Raw genomic sequence first — 27,236 nt, forward strand, 5'->3', positions numbered from 1 at the left:
CATGAACCTTGTCTTTTTTTTCTCCTTTTTTTTGTATTTTCCCAGGGTCCTCGATCAGATGTTGTTTTTTGTATTTTTTCCCATGGTCCTTAATCAAATGTTTTTTGGTTTGTTTGCTGGGTGTGTTAACATTAAACCGTCTAAACGTATTACAATTGGCTGCTCTTCATTTTTACTGAATCAGATTTGCATTCGACACTTAATTGTCGGTCAAAAGTTTTGGTTTTTGGACTTGCTCCTTCTAAAATCTTGTCATGGTATCAGATTAGCATCAGTTTCAGAAAAGTGTTCCTAACAACACTGACAATAAGTCATATTTGGTGTATACAGCAATCATAAAACTATCCAGAATGACCAATGTCTTTGATTCTTGACCTACATAAAACTATCCAGAATGACCATTGTCTTTGATTCTTGACCTACACAAAACTATCCAGGATGACCAATGTCTTTGATTCTTGACCTACACAAAACTATCCAGAATGACCAATGTCTGATTCTTGACCTACATAAAACTATTCAGAATGACAATGTCTTTAAATTTTTAACTTATCATAGTTTTTACCATGGAAAACAACAAAACTGGAAATTATTCATATTTCATATTTTATTGCAACATATCTTAATCATAATCATGAAAAAATATAACAGCGTAGCTGTAGGACAATGTCACAAGTTTGTGTCACATGATAAAAATTGTGCAGGACTGAAGCTGCGGAAGGGCAGGGCTCATATAGCCCTTACAATAGGGCTCAACATTACAACAAACAGCTATCTTTGTAGCACCAATCTGTCTACCAGTCAGAGCACCAGATTCTCATGAATTTACATTACACCAAATTTAATAGAATAAAACTTTAAAGTTGTCATGATCTCAAACATCTACTTCTTTCCATTTTGTTATGATCCAAAAAATCAAATCAAACATTCACTCTGTTTGGGGCTAGAGTATAAAGTCTTAGAATTTAGAATTTTGTCGCAAGTAAAATAATTTAGAAATAGTTAAATTGTCATCTAATAGCTTAAATAATAAATCTTGGTTGCTTATGAGTTAAATAACAATAAATACCGCCATCTCAACCCTTAAGATTTCTTCATCAAATTAATCACTTTCTATAGCACTAGTCTTTCCAACAAATTAACAGCAGTTCCTGAAAATAGAAAATGGGGAAAGGTAATGAGTATTTTAATGTTTTTCATTTGATCATTACTGCTATATATATACGTTCTGTTAAAAAATCATGCCTTGCAGCTATTTTATTTAAAAGTACCAATTGTGTCTTTTCTCATCTTTATGCATCTTTACAAAATACTTTCACATATAAAATAACCATTCACATAGTCACTATCCTTCCACACAATTTCCATCACATCTGTACAATCTGATATACCATACAAAATTGACACTCACACATAGAAAATAGCAATTACATTAATGAATATTCATAATTACCTATCACAATTTACATTAAAATACATTTCATTCTGGAATTTAAAAAAAACACCCTACTTAATATCAGTAACACAAGCAAATTGAACATAAAATATTTCATAAATTTGATAATCTTATTTTCAGTTCATGCAACACTATATTTTCACTTTACCAGGTTAACATAATAATAAATAGCTCATGCATTACATTTTTTTTTAATCTTAAAATGTGACATTTGTGTAAAACCAGTGAACTATTTTTTTATGCTTGTTTTCAGAAGTATAAAATACTATTTGAAAGCTAACTGAACAACAATGGTGTGAAAACGTGACCAAGCAACTCAAAGCCTCGTGAATGACTAGACAGACACTGTATCACAAAAATATTAATAACGGCGTTGTTTTTAGATCACTGACATATGTTTCATACGCTCAAAATGTTTATCTTATCAGAAATAATGCATCAATACTACAGTTCCATTGTTCTGGTCATTTTCTGACTGATATTTCCATGGAATAATTTCCTTGAAATAATATGGCTGAACAAAGAAAGCGGTTCTTTGTTTCAAGAAAATTTCCCTTTTAGAATTTTTGACCAAAATATCTCGAATAATCCTACAATTAGCCATAAAAATTTAGTGAAAGGAATATCTCAGTTTACCCGATCAGTGTAGAATTTCATAAGAATGACTCTCAAATTACCATTGAAGAGAGGTCATTATTTGGTGGCTTCATCCTAACACCCTAAACTTTGAAATCAGTAGCCCCCAAAACAAGGGACAGTTGAGTCTACTCTGTGTTTAGGGGTGGGAAGGTTAACAAGCATTAGATGCCACACCTGTTCTGACAGGTAAGACTGAGGACCAACAATTGGGGGTTGTCACACACTCACACTCACTCTATCTGTACCCAGAACCTAGGTAGATTGCATGTCAAAGTCCAATAAGCTGGCTTCAGCAGTCGAGGAACAGGCCAACAGTACTTAATATGGTCCCCGGGCTATCGCAGATAAAATACAAAAATATCTCAAGGCCACATCACAAGGAAATGGTTTTGAGCTTCTTCACAAGATCATAGTTGTATATCCCACAAATGGACGGCATTGCTGATACACAAAAACGTAACCATGGCAACGTCTTCTGGGAACCATGGCAACATATTACATCACGAAACATCAAGGTCAGTTTCTATAAAAACGTACAAAACATAGAACTGTGTATAAAATCATATGTGTCTTTTGATTGGTTGGTTTTGTAGAAATATACATTCCTTTGTGTCCTCTGCTGCCATTGGATTAGACGAGACTACTTCAAACATGTAACATTGTTTTTTATTGGCTCACACATATGAAGGTGACCAATCACTGGGCTTCTGTTTAGAAGAGTCACTTTCTCTGTCACAGTGTTTATGAGCACTACTTTGTAAATTATGTTTTCTTTCAAAGTTTTCTCGCGGTGTTAAATGTTTGAAGTCTTTCTGTTTTGAGGATATAGAGTATATGTCAGAAGCTGGTCTCGATTTGACCAGATCATCGCCATCTTTGTCTATGGGTGGCCCACACGTCAGATAGGAGGGGGAACCCGACGAAGATCGGTAACCATGGTGACCGTTAAAGTTGAAAGCTTTAGCATCATCTGAAATGTCAAGAAACAAAGATTAATAAAGGATGCTTCAAGTATTCAATTGTCTATAGGCAGTGTAGATAAATAAAAATATTTCAGATTTGAATTTTGATCCAATTACATGAATCGTAAATGAGATGCATGTCAGAGCTGGAGTAGCTCGAGATTGCACCATATATTTTTTTCTTTTTAGATATAATAATTTGTTGTTGTTGTTTGCAATAAATAATTCATTATTATTTGATATAGATCATGATAATAACAACACAAGGTCTTACCTGGCATGTTAGTACAGCTTGGCATGTCCATATCACTGCCCCCACGGCCGCTATCACTCGTAGTTGTCTCCCCTGAAGTATCGCTTATATCATCATGTGGAGATTTCACGCCTAACTGAAAATTTCAAGAAAAATTGTGGTCACTTTTATGTTCCATTTTGAACCAATTTAAGAAAACTGTAGTTTTGTTCCGTTTTTAACTAAATATTTATTAGTGCAAATATTTTCTTGTTCCGTTTTTAACTAAATATTTATTAGTGCAATTATTTTCAATTCATTTTTCTCTGAAGTTGCTGAACAATAAAACTGTGCTCTGTAGTTTTTTATTCTTTGAGGAACTGATGACTCAATTCAGTCTATTGAAATAAATCTGAAAGCTTCATAAAAGTTCTATTTTGATCTATAGACAGGTCTAAAATTAGGTTTTGAAATTATTATTGTTATCCCTAAATGTGTCGGTCACTCCTGGGGGAGCTGTGGTCAGTCAGCAGTGACCAGGCAATTTCTACACAGCACACCTATTGGCTAACTGACCATTACTCATCAGGCCTGGTCAGCTGGTCAGTGTAGCTCTGACCTTAGGGTGGACATAGGTCAGTGCGATGAAAGGGATGTTCATGATTTACTGTATGATTTTTGACTGTTGACAATAATGTAGGTTAGGGACTGGTGACAGCCTGACTTTACGGAGACGGTTTATGTTGGAGCGTATCACAGCTTGTTCCGGCCTTAATGACCAACACAGTAAGAACTAATTCTAACAAACAGGCCACAATACTGAATTAGGATATCAGATTTTACAATATTGAAATTTGAGTCTTGACATTTCCGCCTTTGACATATGCTTAGCATCAACAGGTAGCATATTTTAGCTTTAGAATACATCCTGGGTAATGGATTAGAAAATTGCTTTGTACTCGGCCAGACTCAAATTCCTGCTGGGGTCCATACTGGATCACTGGTATACATTTATCAAAGTAATTACCATTGATTGAAGGTAATATATCTTTACCTAAAATTGAGTCTTTGTATATTCTTCAACTCAATAAATTGGTTTTTAATTAGCAATACCAAAAGATATTGGAGATGTAGATGTATGTGAATGATGAATGCTCCAGATCCTGCTTTCACATCCAGCTATTATTTTAATGGTGTTAATAAGAAATTAATCTTTTACTTCCTGAATTTATACATCATCTGATGACTTGCTATCAGAGCTTCAGTTTTTGGGGGTTTTCAATTGGCAGTGAAAATATAAATTATACTAAATTGTCTCCCCTTGTTAGAGACTAAAAATCTAACCAATTATATATTTTGATACATTCATTAATTTGAGACAAAGGGCTTATTTTAGACACATTTTCTTTGACAGAATCGAATCCCGGCCCTCTCCTTCCAAATTTCACTTTTAAGTTTTGTAAAAACTTTATTCTCTGATGGAGTCCCCCCCCCTTTCAAGTCCCAAGATATTTACCTTTTTAAGACTTTTCTCTTTACTGCTGTCATTGTTCTGTATAAGAAGCTGATGGAGATGAAGAGTCTGGATAGTCTGGGGGTCATAGGTCACTGCAGGTGTCTGGAATGTCTTCATCTTCTCGGCCTGTTGTGAGGAAAGAGAGAGGAATCGGGTTATGATGTGTATCATAAGAGTAAATCATAGGTTATTAATATGGAATGTATATAGCTTATGTTTGGTTCTCAACAGTGGAAATCTACTGAATTCAGTTTTAAAAATTATATAACTATTTATTTTGGCCAAAACTTACCATTAATATAACAATGGTTACTCTAGAACCTGTTACGAAATGTGATATCAGATACCAAATCTGTTTCTGTAGCATGAACACTACTGAATTTTAGTTTTATTGAAGGGAAATTTTGAGGTGTGACATTCAAATGACAGGAAGTTTCATGTACATCTTTAAAAGGAACTGGGTCAGTTATAACCATGTAAAGAAAGTTATATAACATCTTGTGGTTAAATATTCTCAAAATGTTTAACCATGGTCTATGATGGCCACACAGAAGTTCCTCTTCTGATTGTTCAAACACACTCCAGCCATTTTGACACCCTACAAACTCGGGGCAGGATTATACTAGGTTTTCGGGTGGCTAAACCAACACTCTCTAATAGTTAACAAAATCTGAGTAAATGTTGACGAGGCCATTCCTACGTCAAACAATTCCTAGCTTAAACGGGAGATTTAAACGTGTTTAAAGTTTAGAATTTTAATATTTTTGGTAAATAATTTTAGGATATGATTTTTGTTATTTCAGTCTTTTGAAATTTAAACGTTCAATAGAGAAATCTATGTATAGTGGGTTGTATCAAAAGGGATTATGCAGTTATATAATGTTTTACTGGAATCCTTATCAAATACGTTATGACGTCAGTTCACTTCTCCAAAACTTTACACATGGCGACAAAGGTATTAAATATTTTCATGTCAGAATATAATTAAGTGAAACAAAATGAACAGAAATTTATTTTTAGTAATGCAATAAATACTGACCCTGAAAACTGACTAAAAGGTGTTTAATAAATCTGGAAATATGTTTAAAACTTTTCAAAGAAATAGTTCGGCTGAAGATTTTTCGACACTCCTTGGGCATGCTATTGACAGATCAGGGCTACAGGTGTTTGGTCCAGAAAAAGTAAAATTATCGGTAAGATAATATTGTGAAGGTTAGATCGTTATCATAAACACTCGGTAATTACGACATTCCTTTTCCATATATATATTTCCCGTCCACCATAATATGACTCAATGTCATATATCCATAACATTATAGCGTGTACCTAAAATGAAACTATACTTGATATTTTTTGTCCATACCAGTATCTGCCTTTTTGAAACAAAACCCTTCCATCCCATTTTTTCTAACAATGCCACCTATTAGCGATAAGGTGTCACTTAAGACATTTGACATTTCTTACCCAACCCACAAATTCACCAGTACATCCTATACCTGGTAGGGTATGTCTGTGAACACCAACAATAGCTGTCCTAAACATGCGTCATGCGACGTCGCAGTTCAAATTCTCTCCCTTTTTATCATTCTATTGTTGTTTTTTTTGTCATTTTATAAACACTTCTCTGCATCATTTCAACCTGATAGAATTTTTTTCTCTCTCTCCCTACTTATTTTTTTTTCAGATCTCTAATCACTTGATCAACTTATTTTTTTTATCACTATCGGTAGAGTAAAAATCAGAGGTTGAAAGGAGGAAAAAGGACGGCCTCTCAAAATGTTAACATTTGACCTATGGTAGCATTTTAAAGTTGCACTGACTAGATGTTATCAGGCGTTATAAACATTTCTGTATTTCAATGTTTCGTGTGCCGACCACACACAAGTATTCACAATTGTTTATGATCACTCACTCTGCTTTGATTGAAGAAAATATATCAATTTATGTCTGCACAGTTGACTTTGACAAGCATTGATAAAGATTAATCATCCAAGCTAGCTCATTGTACCGTAGGTGTAAGAATTTCATTATGTTTGGGTATTTAAGGTTGAGACAAGCGTTGTATCTACATGGAGCAATACAATGCCATGTCCTGTCAGAAATTGCATGTGTTTTAGCCCTTTACAACTAGCCGGGTCGCAGTGCACCTCAAGGGTACGATATCCGACACGTTAAAACAAGGGGCAGGTTAGCAAGGCCAAGTATCAGTACAATCTCCTGTCTGCCTGATCGAATCTTGTCAACGAAGCAGGTACCTGGGGTTATAAATGACCACAGGTAAAATATACCTGTGTTTTTACACCTGCCTATGTACATGTCACACCTCAACCTGTCAAACTTGCACAAATATTCACGCCTCATGCATTAAATAGGCATAAAAAAACCACTGTGAAAAGTGGTAATTGATTTTTCACATTAATCAGATTTTGGGTGTTTTACAGTTTTGGGAAGAAACCAGTTTATACCTATACGTGAAATTGTACATTATTGGATATATGAGATGGGTTGTAAATGATTAACTTTAAGAAACTTACCTCATGTTTACCGGTGGTATATGCTGACACACTCGAAATATCAAACACATTGTCCATATCCTCATCTAAAGAAAAACTGACTTCTTTTTTCTTTTTTTGTTTGTATAAATCCCCATTGCATCCATTGAAGTCTTGTTTGTCCTCATAGCACACTTTCCCATTCTCGAGATACTTTGAGTTCTCGTTTTGGATATCTTTACTTAATTTTCGGGCGAGTTCTTGTCGCTGATCTTTACGTCGTAGAAACAGAATGAGACCAATAATAACTGCAGATAAAATAACAGTAAGTACGACCACCACAGCGGAGATGATGATATACTTGTTTCCCACGCTTTCGCTCATGTGAGCCATCGCTGTAGCATTAGTGTACACAAGGACCACGTTTAAATGATGCGTAGTGACACGTCTTGGTGTGCCGTTGTCTTCTGCAGAAACCATGAGATGAAAAACGGTATCTTCAGTTACCATGTAAGTATTCAGCAAGAAAAGGTCACCGCTATAGGGGTCAATTGAAAACAACTGAAGGTCGTTTCCATGACGAATGCTGTACACAACTGCTTTATTCTGGTCTGTATCCCTATCGTCTGCGCTGATTTTCGTGATCCACGATGGTGTCTCAGACAGGTAACCAATGGAAACGGTGTCGTTACTATCGTTAGGGAACACGAAAACTGGACTATTGTCGTTATCATCAGTAACTGTTACAGTCACTGAAATGTTTGTTTCTAGTGGAGTTTCCCCTTGATCACGAGCCCGGACACTGAAAGTATACGAAGACTGAACCTCTCTGTCAAGACTCTCCTTGGCTCGGACCACTCCATCTTGGTAAACAATAAAAGGTGGATTTCTGGATACCTCTCCAATCAAGGAGTAGACAACTCTGCCATTATTACCTTCATCAAGGTCAACAGCATTCAGTTGTCCAACCTTAGTTAGAGGATCGCGATTTTCACGTACCATCATTTCAATTCTACTTCTGTTGAAAGATGGGGCGTTGTCATTGATGTCTGTGATGGTCAGAACTACAGTTGCTGTTCCTGTCTGCTGGGGGTTGCCACCATCTACAGCTAAAACTCGGAATGTAATACGCGGATTAACCTCCCGGTCAAATTTCATATTAGCCGTGATCACTCCTGTGTGAGAATTAATGGCAAACTTTGAAACACTGTCATCATGGAGATAATAATTAATTTGAGCATTTCTACCGATATCTTCATCAGAAGCTGAAACTTGTGTAACTACGCCTCCTTCGTTAGCATTCTCTATGAAAGTTGCAGAGTAAACACCTTTAGAAAATCTTGGTATACTGTCATTTTCATCAGTCACATTAACAGTGAAGTTTATATGGGAACTGAGGGGAGGGGACCCCTTATCCTCACAAAAAACTGTAACATAGTAACGCTCGACATTCTCCCGGTCTAGTCGATTATTCGTCATGACGATGAATCCTTTTGTACCCACAGGTTGCAGAGTGAAGTTGGTATCATTGATAGTACAGGACACATTACCATTCAAACCAGAATCGGAATCGTCGACACGGACATGAGCGAGAGGAGTAGCATTCTTGGCAGATTCTGATATATTCATAACACCGTTGTCGCTTGAGACGATGTAACTAAGTTGGAGTTCGGGTGGATTATTTCCTCCGTCCACGACGGTCACTGTCACCACTTGTTGTGTGATTTTTGGTTGGTCGCCATGGTCGCTGGCATCAACGTAAAACTGGAACACTTTACCAGGATTGGCGGACAGGGAACTAGCCAGGCTGATTTCCCCAGTCTGGGAGTTGATTGTAAATACCTGTTGTATCTGTTCTAGGCCCTGCTGGTGTGGACTAAATCGGTACGAGATCTGACCGTTTACACCAATGTCTTTATCAGTAGCCAAAACCTGTAGCACTATTGTACCTGCAGCTGTCTTCTCTTTCACAGACATACTGTACTCTGATTCTAAAAACTTCGGGTAGTTGTCATTTTCGTCGAGAACCTCTACAGAAACGCTCAATGTACCCGAGTTGGGCGCCTCACCTCCGTCCTTTGCCACAATGTGAAACTGATAACGGTTCTGTTCTTCCCGATCCAACTCCTTTTTTAAGATCACTTGTATACTCACACTTTGATCAGGATTTTTTATTTTTTCCAGGTCGAAAATATCAGACTGTTGTACAATGTCGTAACTCTGCACAGAAAAGTTTCCAATGTCTCTGTCCTCGGCTGGAGCGATAGGATATTTTGTAACCTTGTCATTTTCTGACACCTGTAGATTTATGAAGCTGTTAGGGAATATCGGTACATGATCGTTTTTATCTTGTATTGTGACTTGAGCTGTAAGGACTGTAATGTAAGAATTAGACGCTGTCCTCACAGCGACATCAAAAGTGAATTGGCAGTCAACTAGATACCCACATAGTGCTTCTCGGTCCAAAACCTCTTCTAAGTAAACGTTTCCCGACTGTTCCACAACTGATACCCTTGGAGATGAAGATCCGCTATCCAGCAATCGAAATGTTAATGTATTAAATTCGGCAGGTAAAACTTCAGTTTTCAAAACTTGGGCTTCAGACAATTTACCTATTAGTGTACCTACAGGTTGTTCTTCCAGTGTTACGAACTCGATGGCTGGTAACTCTTGGCCATGACAAGGGGAGGTAATCCAGAGCAGGAGACATGCGAGGAAGTGTGCCCGAGCAGCCATCATTGTTTCCATCCTGAACAGCTATCTTGACATTCTCTTAACCTGAAAAATATCAAAGATAAAACACACCTGAGATGGCTGGCCTATACAAGGACAATCAATATTGTACCTGTAATCAGCATTATCTGATTGACACGTTTCATGTTTTTTTTAGATCAAATTTCCTTTACTGTGTGCGATCACAGAAATACTGGAACTGATTAATCGATTCACTTTCATTGAAATCATTTAGGATAGTGTTTAAACCACAAAATGTTTCCTGGGACAAAATCCTTTAATCAGTAAGATTAGTTAGAATATCTGAATGATTCTTTATATTATGCAAGTTGTTTTCTGAAGAAAAAGCTTACCATGTTTTCACTATAACTAAACACTCATATATATTTATATATACAATGGAACCTGCATTAGTGACAGCCTCTGTATAAAGACCACCTGCTTACTAAGACCACTTTGATAGTCTTAGCAACAGCCTCTGTATAAAGACCACCTGTTTACTAAGACCACTTTGTCAGAGTCTTAGCGACAGCCTCTGTATAAAGACCACCTGTTTACTAAGACCACTTTGTTAGAGTCTTAGCGACAGCCTCTGTATAAAGACCACCTGTTTACTAAGACCACTTTGTTAGAGTCTTAGCGACAGCCTCTGTATAAAGACCACCTGTTTACTAAGACCACTTTGTTAGAGTCTTAGCGACAGCCTCTGTAAAAAGACCACCTGTTTACTAAGACCACTTTGTTAGAGTCTTAGCGACAGCCTCTGTATAAAGACCACCTGCTTACAAGACCACTTTGTTAGAGTCTTAGCGACAGCCTCTGTATAAAGACCACCTGTTTACTAAGACCACTTTGTTAGAGTCTTAGCGACAGCCTCTGTAAAAAGACCACCTGTTTACTAAGACCACTTTGTTAGAGTCTTAGCGACAGCCTCTGTATAAAAGACCACCTGTTTACTAAGACCACTTTGTTAGAGTCTTAGCGACAGCCTCTGTATAAAGACCACCTGTTTACTAAGACCACTTTGTTAGAGTCTTAGCGACAGCCTCTGTATAAAGACCACCTGTTTACTAAGACCACTTTGTTAGAGTCTTAGCGACAGCCTCTGTAAAAGACCACCTGTTTACTAAGACCACTTTGTTAGAGTCTTAGCGACAGCCTCTGTATAAAGACCACCTGTTTACTAAGACCACTTTGTTAGAGTCTTAGCGACAGCCTCTGTATAAAGACCACCTGTTTACTAAGACCACTTTGTTAGAGTCTTAGCGACAGCCTCTGTATAAAGACCACCTGTTTACTAAGACCACTTTGTTAGAGTCTTAGCGACAGCCTCTGTATAAAGACCACCTGTTTACTAAGACCACTTTGTTAGAGTCTTAGCGACAGCCTCTGTATAAAGACCACCTGCTTACTAAGACCACTTTGTTAGAGTCTTAGTGACAGCCTCTGTATAAAGACCAACTGTTTACTAAGACCACTTTGTTAGAGTCTTAGTGACAGCCTCTGTATAAAGACCACCTGTTTACTAAGACCACTTTGTTAGAGTCTTAGTGACAGCCTCTGTATAAAGACCACCTGTTTACTAAGACCACTTTGTTAGAGTCTTAGCGACAGCCTCTGTAAAAAGACCACCTGTTTACTAAGACCACTTTGTTAGAGTCTTAGCGACAGCCTCTGTATAAAGACCACCTGTTTACTAAGACCACTTTGTTAGAGTCTTAGCGACAGCCTCTGTATAAAGACCACCTGTTTACTAAGACCACTTTGTTAGAGTCTTAGCGACAGCCTCTGTATAAAGACCACCTGTTTACTAAGACCACTTTGTTAGAGTCTTAGCGACAGCCTCTGTATAAAGACCAACCTGTTTACTAAGACCACTTTGTTAGAGTCTTAGCGACAGCCTCTGTATAAAAGACCACCTGTTTACTAAGACCACTTTGTTAGAGTCTTAGTGACAGCCTCTGTATAAAGACCAACTGTTTACTAAGACCACTTTGTTAGAGTCTTAGTGACAGCCTCTGTATAAAGACCACCTGTTTACTAAGACCACTTTGTTAGAGTCTTAGTGACAGCCTCTGTATAAAGACCACCTGTTTACTAAGACCACTTTGTTAGAGTCCCAAATAGCTATTTATAGCACAATCTGACCTGAGTATAAAGACCACCTGTTTACTAAGACCACTTTGTTAGAGTCCCAAATAGCTATTTATAGCACAATCTGACCTGTGTATAAAGACCACCTGTTTACTAAGACCACTTTGTTAGAGTCCCAGCGACAGCTATGTTAGAGCTTAGTGACAGCCTCTGTATAAAGACCACCTGTTTACTAAGACCACTTTGTTAGAGTACCAAATAGCTATTTATAGCACAATCTGACCTGAGTATAAAGACCACCTGGCTATAGAGAACATTTTCCACTTGTTCCCTTGTGTGGTTCTTATAGACAGTTTGACAGCAGTGCACTATATATCAAATATACTATACATTTAATAATAGTTATTTAATAACAAATGAAATATTAATACAGTCAGATTATCTATGTTGAAATATCACATTGTTGATATATCTCACGGAATTCCATACAAATTAAAATGGTGTCATCAAGATGTCATATTTATTAAATGTGAAGATATTCCTTGCACAATAAAAATTCAGTTTATAAATTAAAGACATGCATATATCTGGATATTTCAACATAAACCTTATAGCTAGCATGAAATAATGCATTAATTCAAGATTATTAGCATTAATGAATAAATATATATAATTGTCTAACTTAATTCTTGGCAGAATGATTATAAAGCATTAATTAAAACAATAGACTAATAAAGTTAAAGTCATGGAATCCTCGTGTTGATTTTAAATTGATCAACAAGAACATCTCAACATTTATTTTTAATATCCCCATAGCTTATATAATCGCATTATTGTATTTTGTTTTTCTGTCGTGATGGTTTTTCAAAGGTATATTACAATTTAACATGTTTTCAGAATAAATTATTCTTGAAGTTTTATTTACTTATTTTTACTTTAATTAAATTGATAAATAAAACAATAAACTAACAATTTATCTTTCATCAGTGCTTTAAACTAATGCTTTTAAGCTAAATATTTTTTCCCAATTACATGTATTAATAATTAATTAATTATAATACATCGGTCTATATAATTGCAAAGTATCTACAGAAGAATTTTGAACATGTACCATACTATATTCTCCTGGAATTCATTAACTTGATCATGTGTAATGTATGCATTAGAATATGCATTACAATTCCTAATGCTTATATTATACATTACTCTGACGTTAATCTATCACGATTATGAACTTTTTGTCTATTGACTTTGTACTTATTTAATTTAAGAAATATAAAGAAGCGTATAGGCATGGGCCTGTGTTACTTTATTGCTAAGAACAGGAAAACTTTGTTATTAATATATGAAACAAAACAGTTCATATTCCTAAACATACATAAATTATCCTAATTACATAAATTATCCTAATTAATTAACATAATTATTTATTTTATGACAAGAGAACATGGATTCATCTGAATAGTAAAAGTGTCTTATTCATTTAACATTAATGAAACAATTACTCGAAGACTTGTTAAAATTCTTAATACTTGTAGTATATCTACGTACTTACATGTAATTTGGATATTTAAAAGTTTCCTGTAGTTTAAAGTCATACTGACCACTCGAAAGTTCATTCACTTATATCCCAGGTATCCAGGTGAGTGACCATTGTCTAAATAAGGCAGTATGTATACTGACCAGTGAGTGATATACCTGTGTATACCTGTTAATTAGAGTAGTGGACTGGTCAGTCTGTATACTGGACCAGTATACCTAATTAATAGCTCCTGCCATGCTGGTTTACTACACCATACTATTGTCATTTACCTGTACAAGTCAGGTACTACAGCCAGGTATATAGTAGTGTACTGGACATCACTGGTCAGTCATATAGATGTCAACTGTCCATCCCCTGTGGACTGACCACTCAGTAGCCTCAGACAGGTGACACAAACAGGTCCAGAACATTGTAAGTAGCCAGTATGTCAGGCACAGTTTGACAAACTCTTGGCTTTCTTCTATAAATAAAGCCCCCATGGCAGTTGACATATTACATGATATTTGTGTAGTACATGTATGTTGTAATTGATTCTGCTAATTATTTTGTGTAGATATTCTGTCTGATTCTCCTCAGGATATAGGTATAATATTGTTTAATCGATATAGGCAGTGGTTTGAATGTGATCAATTCAATCTAATTATATTTCTGTAATATACTGAAGTCTGATCAATTTAATCTCATTATATGAAAGCCAATTAAATCATTTGTGAATCTTTAGTGGAAAATCTTAATTGATTAATTTCATATTTCTTGTCTTTCAAACCTCAATTAATTTTTCAAGAAATAACCAATTATATTAAAATGTTTCTAAAAGAAATAAATCAACTTTGTATGATTCCCTTCTAGAATCATTTGTAATTTTAGCTACCAATTTTATTACATTGTATACCCTACACTTTTAAATAAATATTTCAAAAATAGGTACCAGTATAAATATTTTTGTTATACATACTTTTGTTAACTTTTTCCATTTTTTTTTTTAAATATAACATTTATTCATAATATAAGAGAAATTTTAAGCTAGAGTATATATATTATAAAAGATTTTTTTTTTTTTAATTTTCTTTGAATTTTGAAAATAATTTGAAACACATGTACTAAAAATATCAATTAAGAAAAAATATTTGAATATAGTTATACAAAGTTTTAAGCAATACAATATTTGTCCCTATGTATGCATGCAGTATAACTTTGAATTGATGGAAAGGTTTTTTCTTACATGGCCCCTTATGAGTATAACAAATAAATAGGTTGAGTTACGTAGGCAGTAAATCAGTGACTAACTGATAGTAATGGAGTGTCATAGCCAGCTCTGCTGTACATGCAGTTAAAGATGGACCCGTGGCCCGCTGTCAGAAGTAATGCACCTCTGATGCACTGTCACATGTCACAAACACAACACATAAAATGGGTTAATTGACAATCCATCATCCCCGACAGATTCAATCAACAGGTAAAAAAACTACAGGTAACATAAAGGGCATCTGGTACCAATGGTTTGTACATACAGGTATACCAAAACATCACTTGTATACGTAAAATGTAAAATTATAGAGGGAGCTTGCTGAGAAATTTAAAAGTCAGCATGCAGGCACCCGATTCTCCAACATCTAATAACTTATATATACTCCCACTTTCTGTTAAAACCATGCACCCCACCCTCCAACTCTGGATTTTAGTTTATCTGCTTATTATGATTTGTAATGACTAAACTGTCTTTACCATGCAGATTATGTTTTTTTTTTTTTTTTAAATTCATGCACTTACCATTAATTGAATCACTAAAATTCTACAAATAGATTATCTCCCCCTAGTTTGTTACTATAACCAGAATGTTATATATATTGTGGATACCAAAATTATACAGCTTGTTATCATTACTTTCTAGCTCTGTACCATCAACACAATAATACTACTTTTTAAAAACCTTATGAATTTCTCTCTAAACATTTTGTAATATAATTATCCCTGATCACCACCATAACACATACCTGACCACCTTAGCTAGGTCAGAGTTTGCCTGACAGAAGTCATCTACAACAATACTAACCTACTTTACACACATCATACTCTTTTCTTGTTCTGTCCTTCACAAACAAAATATATGGCAACTATACACACAATGTAACCTTGATGAAAATTACATAGGTCCTCGAATCGGAGCGGTCATTGAAAACAAACCTTACTTTACTCCACTGGCCTAATAGAGGGGGTAGTACTGTACAATTCCAGCGGCCTTAAACTCAGTGGCCCAGAATTCATCTGAGTCTAATGATCAGCCCAATTTCTACATCTAAATTGACTGAAATAGATATTTCCTTGTCAAACACCATATAACATATATATAATTCCAACTTATATAATGAATGTCCAGTAGAGAGTCCATTCCTCTTGTCCACTATGGCCAGTCAGTGTTTACATCACACTTGGCAGTCTGTAGGTAGTTAGAGGACAAATATAGAACTGACCACTTGAAAATAACCATGAATGTCCCAAGGATTACAGATTTAGAGCAAATATTTAGCCAGTGGATTGTCTCCCCTTTGTTGCGTCTGGTGTATACAAATAGGACATTACGGTAAGGACCCTCTGCTCCAAAAACAGGATGAAATTTCACAGTGCGAATACCTTGACAAACTTCTCACTTTTCCATTTACCAGATGAAGTACCCACTCAGAAACGTTCCAAAAGTTATTTACAAACACCGGATTATCAATACAAATACAGAACTTTAAAAGCTATAGGTTTCTTACATAAGTAGCATACACCCTTAATTTGGTACTTTACCAAGTTAAATGTGTACAGTATTTAAAGTGCCTGTTATCTTTTACAATATTTTTTGCCTTTTAAGTAAATGTAAATTATGACGGAAAAACTAAAATAACTGCATTACTGTAGATCTATACACGGTTTATCCTAACCATGGAATACAATTAATTCTAAATTATGCGTCGACCATTGAAGTCAACATAAATCAATTAATATCCATTCAAACTTGTTTGGCACAAACATAAACCTTATGATAATGGTATGACTTGTAATAGCTATAACCACGCTGTGACGGTTCATTGGAACGGAGAAAGGTCACCAGATGTCATCCCGCATCTATCACGATATTGACATCTAACACAAATGTCACTTAACCAAGTCTAAATATCTAGGATACTTACTTAAAATTCATAGGTCCCCAATATTTGCATTAAAATCAGCTAAAATATCCAAGAGAAATTATAGGTGTTGACGCCATGAAGAAGAACACATGCACACTCAATGTCCTTTTCTCCACATGAAACACATGTTTATCCCCCACCATGCATGTCGTTGCTCATTTGTCATCATAAATTAATAAAAAAAAATCTCATCGTCCAGTACTTATATATAGTTGTCTATATATTTTACCTGACCAGGTAAACTTGACCATTGTATATACACACATCACTCTGAATACCTTAGTGCTGATGACAGGTAGCAAAAGGCCAAGTTATCGGAGGCCGTAAATCATTGCCTGACCAATCATTTTCCTTTTGTGGCCGATATAAAGACCACTAGGACGGACCATTGTAGTCGTAATCGGGTTCTTTCACTGTCCGTCCCGAGCAGGCAGATCTTAACTCCTCGGCTAATATTGGCTAAAGGATAAGATAACTGTTAACAATGAGAAATAACCAATACCTCGACTACTTGGATTATCAGGTGAAGAGAATCAGAAGCTGTTTATCGCTACAGGTGTGGACCGAACCATTATAGCAACGTCATCCTCGCGCTCCATAGCTGTCTCTGCTTCCAAATATCAACAATGTTACGGGAAATGCATTAACTGGTGCTCACCGACAGTTGTTTTCGTTTGACTACTGATGCATTATACAGGTAAAAGTTGGGCCGATTGTAACAGATGTGTCGGTAGTAGTATAGTTTCCACGCGAGCCCAACGAAGATAGCAACAGGAATAGTCGGTGAGGGGAGGTGTGACGTTTTGCTGTGTGAAATAGACATCTACCTGTCAGCGTATTAAAAATGATGTTGCTTGTCCCTGCCAGATGAGTGACTTTATTGTTTCCTTCTGACCGACTTGAGATGTTATTAAAACATTTACCAGACATTTATTTTCCATGTAACATTAATTTTTGTCACAGACGCTTCTTACGGCGACAAAATTAAATCAATTCTTCACAAAGATCGTGTGCTACACAAAACTTTTCTTTCAACCCTACAAAGTTATTTTGTGTGTTTGGACGATAAATAATAATTAATTGTATGAAGTGGCCCCTACATTTTAAAGACATCCCTTTAGGCTTTGTAATAAGCATGTTCAGCAAACTTTTAACAATTTATAAATAAACTTTTTTAAACAAGCAACATAAATATGAGCAATAAATATCTTATATCAAAATTCTGATCATGTTTCTAAATAGCTTTACTTTCTTAACAATTTTATACCATAACATTTTATAATATTTACCTTTTTCTCCGAATAAAAACCCTATACATATATCATGATTTTTTTGTTTTCTTCTTTAGTTCATAAGATACAGTATTGTCAAAATTAACCCAAACAGGCAGTTTATTCAATATCTTAAATACCCTAATTAATTCAGATTATCTCCCCTTGTGTGAGTTTTAGTGGTGCTATGACAACCACATGAGTGACATTTGGATGTGATAAAATATTTTCTTTCTTTTATATTGGAATTACCAAATGATTTAATTTGATATCAATTATATCAAGTTTCCCTCAAATTATTTTACTAAAATTCAATAACTCTTAAAATAATGTTATCAATTAAATGCATTGAAAATTGCAATAATTAAAATGATCATTAAATTAATTTCAATTGATTTCCTGTTATAAGAGAATAAATATTCTGAAACTTACCAGAAGTTCCGTGTCTGTCTTAATGTCAGTCTGACAGAAGAATAAGTATAGGTATAAGGTGTATCCCTGTATCAGTCCCACACTGATGTGAATGTAGCCTGTATATAGGTGTAACACTATATAGTACCTCTGTCAGTTGATAACTGTATCAGACTGATGCCAGGGATCCTGACCAAACCTATATCTCAGGGATTAGTTTAAATCCCTTAGATTAGTACAGGTTTTCAGTTGACCTATCTACTAAGTAACACTATCAAAGAATCACACAAACTTTCTTGGTGAAATAATCATTTCTCGGCCTGTGATTCTGGGTACCTGGCTTGGCTAGATTGGTCATGACTTCAAAGTGAAACCTATCCACATAGGTGTTGACTCAGGAAAGCTCAGCAATCATCATAACACCTCGGACAATACTAGTCCGCGCACCCAACAATTAGTCCGCTACCCTATCAATTAATGGTAAACAAACAGGAGATAGGCTTACAAAAGGGCTAGGTGTGGCCCAGGTAAACAAGCTATTGTTTCCTCGGGAAGGTAATCACAGCTTACAAAGGTATCAAGGAGGCCAGGTAATCCATATAGCACCTTCCCCAATCACTTATTCATATCCAAATACTTGGCCTCGTCTATCAAGTGCAATATTTTCTCTCCAAAGTGCTTTAAATATACCACTTCTTTGTTTGCAAGAAAATGTTCTACATACTTTTCTAGAAGTTCAAAATATACATGAAAATACCACAAATGCTGAAAATTTTAACAAGAGGAAATTTTCTTTTATGTTTTCGCTTAAAAGAACTATAGGGATATATTAATTAAAAGGTAAGCTGTTTGGTGTCTGTTCAGCAACAGGTAAAAAATTAACAAATTTTCAAAAATAAGTTGTATGATCAGATGAAGTATGAATTAAGAAACATGCAAATGATGAAAGCAATAAATTTGGATATTGGCTCACTTCAAAATATCTGAAATCCCCCAAAACACTTTCAAAGATGCACCTTTTGCAGAGCACAATGGATATTTGCTGCTTTTTCTTCTTTTCTGTTTAACTTGTCAATAAAATATGTTTCTTGAATTTCATCAGATTTATCTTACTATTTTTTAAAATAGTTTCCCTGCATGCAAACAGCTAATATTTAACCAATAATGAAATAATACTACCAATTTTTTCTTCTCTTTATTTCTTGTTAATTAAAAAGAAACTGATATGTTTGCTTTCATATGCCTTTTTTTTTTTTTTTTAAAAAGCATGTAAATATGTATCATTTATTTAAGACTTTTAAATTAAAACATTTTCATTTGATATCTTAAACATAGCTTGAAATAACAAGCAATAGATGTGATCCGGTGATTAACTATAACAAATATTTGCCTTTGGACTTATGACTTACAGGCCGAGCCATTAGGAGTCACCACCATTAATACAGTTCCTCGGACAATGAGGGAGTTTATTGTTGTACTTATGGTTGTGATTGGGAGGCCACCCTGGCTGTGGACAAGGCTAGCCGTGAAGGACACTTGTGTCGATGTGTAAATTGACACTAGTAGGCCGCTTTGTACTAATGGCCACACTTGATAAACTTCTTAACACTAGCTGAGATAAGTACAGAGTAAATATTGTACAAGATGATCATCATCGGCAGACTTATAACAGTACAGTGTTTCTGATTAGTAACTTTATCTAGACTGCTTTGAAAATTAAAGCACATTCATTAGTATGGCTAGAACATATACCAGTAGTTATTCAAATTCAGTGTAAAGCAGAGAAATGTTTATTTTCATTCTTTAATTATCAATAAAAGAGATGCCAATCACGAATTTTGATGTAAAAAATTAGATATTATCTAAGAAGTCAAACAGCAGGTCATTTTCATGGGGTTTTTTTTGGTCTTAGAAAAAATGAGAAAACTTAATCTTTCACAATGAATTTTTGAAAATTTCTTAGAAAAGGTTTGGAACCCATTTTAAACTGATCTTCCTGTTAATGAATTCACATTTGCTGTCATGGTTTTGAGCCTTTGATCCTTATTTCAATTTCATTACAATGTTTATAAGATATAGCATTCATACATGCATGAATTGCCAACATTCCAAGTACTCCCGGTTGAATCGGTTCATATTTGCCATGACTGGGTACAGAAAATGTTTAACTGTCTCGGACCTTAGACAAAGTATACATTTCCAGTAAACCTTCCTACATTAAGTGTTTACTCTTCACAAAAACAAGGCAATCACGGCAGGCTTATACCGATGACACGGGGAGAGAGCACAAGGAGTTTTTTTACTGATAATTAATCTCCAATTGTATACAAAAGGATTTACTAATCAGTGGTTCGTCAATAGATAGAAAGTGTGTATCCCTTCCCAATAGAGGGAAGCACTGAATATAACCTTAATTCGACCCCTGACAGCTCCCCCACTGATGTAAAAGCCTTGTAAATGGGTGAATCTTAATCATACCTGGAGACAAAGTAGCGGACAAATATTTGTCTACACTATCAAATGGCTAGCTTAGATTCAACTTAATTTGATAGACTGTGAATCCTAGTGTCAATATAGTACGGAAATCATCGAAACACGACTGGTACAGTTCATACAAATATAAATGGTCCAAATCGTTTACTTAAGAATTGACAACTTTTCAAAGCTAACTCTTTAAAACGTTTAGTAATTGTTGTTGATCATTAAACTTCCCCTGAAAAGCGTCTCAAAGGATGTATTGAAACAGTTTTAATTTTAGTTGGCTGACATTTCTTTATCTTTCAGGACGTGACAGCACTCGTCATGAAGATCACGCATCCTGCTAATTTCCTTTTCAACACAAACACAGAAAGTAATTTTGATTTTTGAGAGGTCATAAAAGATGAAAAGACATCAGTAGATTGTTACTAGACACTTTTAAAAGTATTTCATAATAGAGTCCTATAACTGTCGCCATTTCTATATTTCAATTCTTTAGGGTAAAAAATATTGAAGTAATATGTCAAAACGATTATATATATTCTAAATGATAGGTCAGCGATATAGTTATTTTACTCTACCTTAGCAAACATGGGTTTTCCTTTAAAACCTTTTGTTGTATTTTGAATGGTGAAGCCTGAATTCTCATTCTATGTGGTCCTATGTTGGCATTTAATAATGATAGTACCTTACTAAAGAAGACATCTGAGAGGACTAACATAGCCTGATGTTCAATTGAATCCTATATTGACATGTTAACATCTTTTTGTTGATAAAAAATATTTGGAATTTGAAAGAAGACATCTTTAGGCCCGAGTGATGACTGGACCAACAATAAAAACATTATAGGTTCTATTCACACGATTCTATATATTGTCTCTGACAATGGTAAATGAACACTTTCTATTAACACATTACAGTCCAAGTAAATTTAATTTTGAATCTCGATTTTTCTTTAGTGAACAGAATAATTCTTCCTTTTTCCAGTCCGCAGATGGAAAACCAACAAATTTTTCTCCCTCTATGGTTGAAAGATAAATGCACAAAGTGAAGTAATTATCACCTAATGTAACACTGCATGTATTTTATAATCACAAACATCAATGGACTTTAAACATCAAGCTGATTTTGCTCCACATTTCTGTTTTCGAGTGTTTTGAATCCATATATACCTAGGATGTTAATTGTTTATTAGTAACGAATATTTATAGAAATGACTAATTCAAGTATTATGTGCTAATCTGTAAAATATAACTATCATTTCACATTAGCTGTAACCTCCATACTATTCAAAAGAAACTTATCACTTCAGCTGTGGTATATACTTTCAGGTATCATGTTGACTTAGATAGGACTTTTTACAAAAAAAAATGGTTGAGGAATTTAGGTATAACGTTTGATAGCTGTATAGTTTCACATGTGTGTACTGTAAAAATATATCAACTATTCATACATTATGATAATAATGGCAGTTTATCACGATATTGATAATACAGTATAATGGAATTTTATCATAACCTTTAACAAAAGATTTGTATTAAGTTATTCTAATTTCAGAGAAAGCAAAATGAATTTCATAAGAGGAATGAAAATTAATTTAAATGGGTGGTTATTCCATGTTCGACTGATATCATTGCATTGGACGACACGTTTTCACTCAGGACAGGAGCTTGTCAAAATTATGCCAAAAAGTCATGTTTCGGGGATATTAGCAGTTAAATATTCAGATATTCAAAATAAATTGAGTAACATAAGCCATATAAATACAAAGGAAATCCCTGTAGATAATCATGCGATATTATAATACACGTTAATCTCATTTGATTATGGGTATAACTCTTTTATTTCTTTACTAAACATAGAAGGAATACAATTCAATTTGACCTTGAGATTGTTTGAAGGTTACATAAGTCCTGGTATAGATGTCTAATTAGGAACATGCATCATTTAATGATTATCTCATACAAAAGTGATTAAGTTAATATGACGGGTGAGTCCTCCATACTAATGCCTTATGTCAGAGATACACAGAGATAGTGTTACCTCGACCTCTAACCTACACCAGTACAGGACGAGCTCCACTTTGGTATTACACGAAACTTGAAGATTTAATTCTACATAACAGCGAATGCACATTTATTATAAGTTGTATAATCATGTATAATGTATAAGAAGACATATTAGATAATTCCATCTATAGATATGAAGACATTCTACAGGTAAATGCTATCGTTAAGATTGTTAATTAACAGGTATAGTTACACCTACCATACCTGTTGGTATTTATCATCTAAACAGAGCTGAATAACCTAATCAAAAGAAACCTCTGATAAACCTTATATCTTTATCAATGATTATTTTATAAAGGAATTCATACAGAATATATCTGTTGTTAGAAGACAAGATACCAGACCCTAATTTCTTCTAGTAGCTAGATTATCTCCCCCTTAGTTTGAACACTATGGAGATCAAAGTAATAAGTCTAGATTTATTGGTAATCTTCCAGAGGCTAAAATTCTGCATAATGACTACAGTAAGTATTAGTTTGTACTACTTGGCTAACTATATGTACTGAATAAAGCAAATCTGAAATTTCTCAAATACAACATAATTAGAAAATTATGATCGCTGAAAATCTCTTCGAAAATGTTTGAACCTTTTTGAATAAACTTTTACATAAACATCCGATTGGGCCCATGATAACCCAGACACAGATAGTTTGGAAAACCCACAATCTGGATAGAAATGACAGGGAGTTAATTATGGACTACAATAGACAGAATTTAGCAGTCTGGACATTTCGCAATCCGGATGATTTGAACTGGGAATGCAAGTGTGTGGATTGAGTGTCTGTTGTACCTTAATTTAGATGATTACTATTCCTCATTTACACCTGTACTTTGGCTATAAGTACTGTTTACTGAGTGCATGAGATCAACAATCACTTTTACTGACGAGAGACAAAGGAAGCCATTACACTCATCATCAGTGATTGTATATGCTTATAGGCAAAACAGTCGATTGATTTTCCTCTGCATCATTTTACCTAACGAGATTCTCAGGTAACCATGTCAGCGCCTGCACGAAAAATTCATCATCGACTGCACGTATCATTTATCATCTGGACGGATATTTTTAATCAAAGTGAATTCCTCCCCATGATCGATTATAGAATCACTCAATACCCTGTACAATACTAACATACTATTGCATGTGTAGGAACAACATTGAAGTCAGTTAGTAGAATTGTATACAGTTTTTTTTTTGATGAATTATTTTAAAAATTCATTTTCGTGATTAGCAAAAATGATAGAATTTAATTGAAGAAAAGAACCAAAAAAGGAATCTAAATTCTTATTGCAACAACACCTGGATTACTATATATTTATCACTCAGATTGGAGTGAATCACAGGAATATTTATCTTTTGAAGATAATAGTTACTTAGCAACCATTGGAACAGAGTGACCTTGATCCAATAGAATTGGACTTCATATATTGGTAAGAAAACATGCCAGAGTCTCCTTAATTAGAGCAAATGTTCAGAGATGTGATATGCTAGGCTGACAAATCCAATCTAACTGACTGGGTGAACTTCATATGACTTTGACAGGCATATTTTATCCACTAAATGACAGTTTTCTGACTTCCTTCTTAGATAAGGAACTGACTATCACATAGCCTTATACCATAAAGCATCTAGCCTATTATCTTATTTCTAATTTCAGGCCTATTGAAATATGTGTTCTGTTGTGAAGATTTGGTAAGATTTATGCTATGCCTTATCTGACAGCTTTTTCATCAAATTTCACTCCCCTTCATCCACATCCACTCAGACGCTGACCCTTGAGCCGACCTCTAAAGGGATGTTCCTGGACTAAAACCTTATACTCTTGTGTATGTTGACTGGGGCCTCTTCAGATATCAAAATCCCATGAAATGTGAAAGTTCTGCATCCCTCCCAACACGAATGGGAGATTTAGGAGTGTCCACTATCTCACACGTGCTAGTTTTTTTTGGTTGGACTTTTTCAACAGTCCATTGCATGGTCAAATTACCGAGGGTTAAGTTTTGGCTATGAAGATAATTCGGTGATAATATTCTTCACTGATTCCATTCATCAGCGACAGCAGTACTGAACCCTATCCCCTGTATTGGGGCTATCATTTCATTTTACACAAAATAATCACCCATTCATGTCCAACCAGATCTCTTTAATACTATGTCTTACAAAACCTCCCTTTCTTTCCCATTCTCAATCTCCCTTAATATCCCTGTATCCCTATTTTTGTCTACCCGATTTATAGCCGATATTTAATTTCCTTCAATTATTGTAGAAATATTGTCAAGATTTTCATTCTTTGTATCGAGATTCTATTACATGTACATATAGGGGTTTTATCAAACTATTCAATATCTTTGGTATAGGTTAATGTTAATTCCATTTGGAAGGCAATTATAAGTTCATGACAAAAGATTGAATACATGAAATGTGGATGTATAGAATATATTAGCACATTACTGACTGATTGGGTTAGTAACAACAATTTTTCACTGGACTAGCGGTGCCTCTTACTGATACACAGTTGGTAGAAAACTGCAGATATTAATCATAATTCTGAAATCATCACATCTTATTTTACATATCCAATCAAGAAAATTAATGAGCGTACTGATCAATTAAGAAATCTTTTAACAAATTTGATAATTTGGTCCTATAAAACCCCTAAAGATAGATGGCCGAAACTGGTCGACATTAATACAAGATGGGAACCTGTGATTATATATAATCTGAAGCTGTTGTGATAATTGTCATCCACGTTTTGATTCTGATAATGAAGATGCAATCTGGATCCTTTGAAAAACACCCCAATCATCAAGTGATTAAGATCTTAAAATATCCATAAATGCAGAAAACGATCAGCATACCTGATGTATGACTTTTCATCCTCTATTTTATAAATGTTACAAATGGTGACAGGTAAGTACCAGTGTAAAGCACAGGGTGTGAAATGTAAAAGGATTCAAAGTAGACCAATGTCACCTAATTATCCATATTAACGATTAAAGACACCAAGAACTCTTTGGCACATTGACAGTATTTGTATCTAAATGTTAATTTTTTATATATTACATTTTTACATAATTGTTGCTCAATTTGGTAATTTGAAAAAAAAATATTTGAATCAAAGATCAATAATTGCTTGAACATGACCATCTGAATTATAATTAGAAATATTTGAATGTAAGAAATTACATTTGAAGTCTAAAAAATTCTCTTTTATTTCCCTGTATCATTTATGTTTGAGAAATCAAAAGATAAATTTACTTTATATATTCATATGAAATAATGTCCTGTTAACTTTGGTATTTAAATTTAATTAGCATTAAACACATGCATGGCCAGTGACTAATTATCACATTATCAACAAGCCTTATTATTCACTGTTTTATTTAACCTTGCTCTGTTGTTAACTGTCCTTGGATTCTTGGACTAGAACTTTCCACATTTTAATTAAATTTTGTCTCTACCAACAAATAACCCTTTACAGAACTCTAAATCTCAATCATGATGTCCATCCTTTAGGGAGAGCATTGGGTAAAAATGTTGGGTTTGTCCCCACCACATCACTATTGGTACACATAGTACTTGAATTAATACTACACATAATTTTGATAATAAATATGTCTTTTATGTAGATTGATTAATTAAGGACAGTATAATCTACATATGAATAATTTACTGATCTGATGAACTTACCTGTTCTTAAAGGAGTAATTAATTTCCTTAAATAGAAGATGCTTTTGGTCGTTTTTTGTGTATCTAATCCTTATTGGCACAACATGTATCCAAGGGTTGTTTCAGGTATCCCAAGATCGTTACAGGTATCCAGAGAACCAGAAAGTTACAGGTATCCTCAGATCGTTACAGGTGTATTGATGCCGTGTATAATCACTTCCCTTTCCTCATTCTAATCTACTCCATTACACACTGAAAGTAAAAGAAATGTTTTTAAAAACACAACAAGCAATGTTTGTAGATGTTTGTACACTGTGATAGCTGTCATACACGTGGGCCAGTACTGCTCCACTCAGAGGACCTCCTACACTCCGTGGTCTATGAGAGCGGGCAGCCAATAGGAGCTGGGCTACCATTTACCCAGCTATGTTGATCTGTTGGGGGGCGAAATGTGACACTTTGTCTAATCAAACTGGCCATCAAGCCTCATTGATGAT

The 27,236-nt window shown here is 34.8% G+C and overlaps 1 protein-coding gene across 7 annotated transcripts in view; it reads right to left on the reverse strand.

Moving 5' to 3' along the window:
• Positions 1-589: 589 nt before the first annotated feature.
• Positions 590-27,236, reverse strand: part of LOC138327768 (protocadherin-11 X-linked-like) — a 45,477-nt gene continuing 18,830 nt past the window's right edge. For 2 of the 7 annotated variants that reach the window (XM_069274126.1, XM_069274127.1), the window contains exons 2-6: positions 26,761-26,991; positions 7,340-10,075; positions 4,806-4,931; positions 3,332-3,446; positions 590-3,065 (exon numbers count right to left, since the gene is read on the reverse strand). In XM_069274126.1, the coding sequence (XP_069130227.1) occupies positions 2,770-3,065; positions 3,332-3,446; positions 4,806-4,931; positions 7,340-10,045 (3,243 nt within the window). In that variant the 5' untranslated portion in view covers positions 10,046-10,075; positions 26,761-26,991 and the 3' untranslated portion in view covers positions 590-2,769. Of the gene's footprint in view, positions 3,066-3,331; positions 3,447-4,805; positions 4,932-7,339; positions 10,076-13,679; positions 13,848-16,840; positions 17,273-17,342; positions 17,938-18,543; positions 18,631-26,760; positions 27,090-27,236 lie in introns of those variants that run through there. The other 5 variants (XM_069274125.1, XM_069274131.1, XM_069274128.1 and 2 more) reach the window with 5 other exon arrangements.

Source organism: Argopecten irradians, chromosome 7 (genome assembly GCF_041381155.1).
Source record: "Argopecten irradians isolate NY chromosome 7, Ai_NY, whole genome shotgun sequence".
Classification (NCBI taxonomy): domain Eukaryota; kingdom Metazoa; phylum Mollusca; class Bivalvia; order Pectinida; family Pectinidae; genus Argopecten; species Argopecten irradians.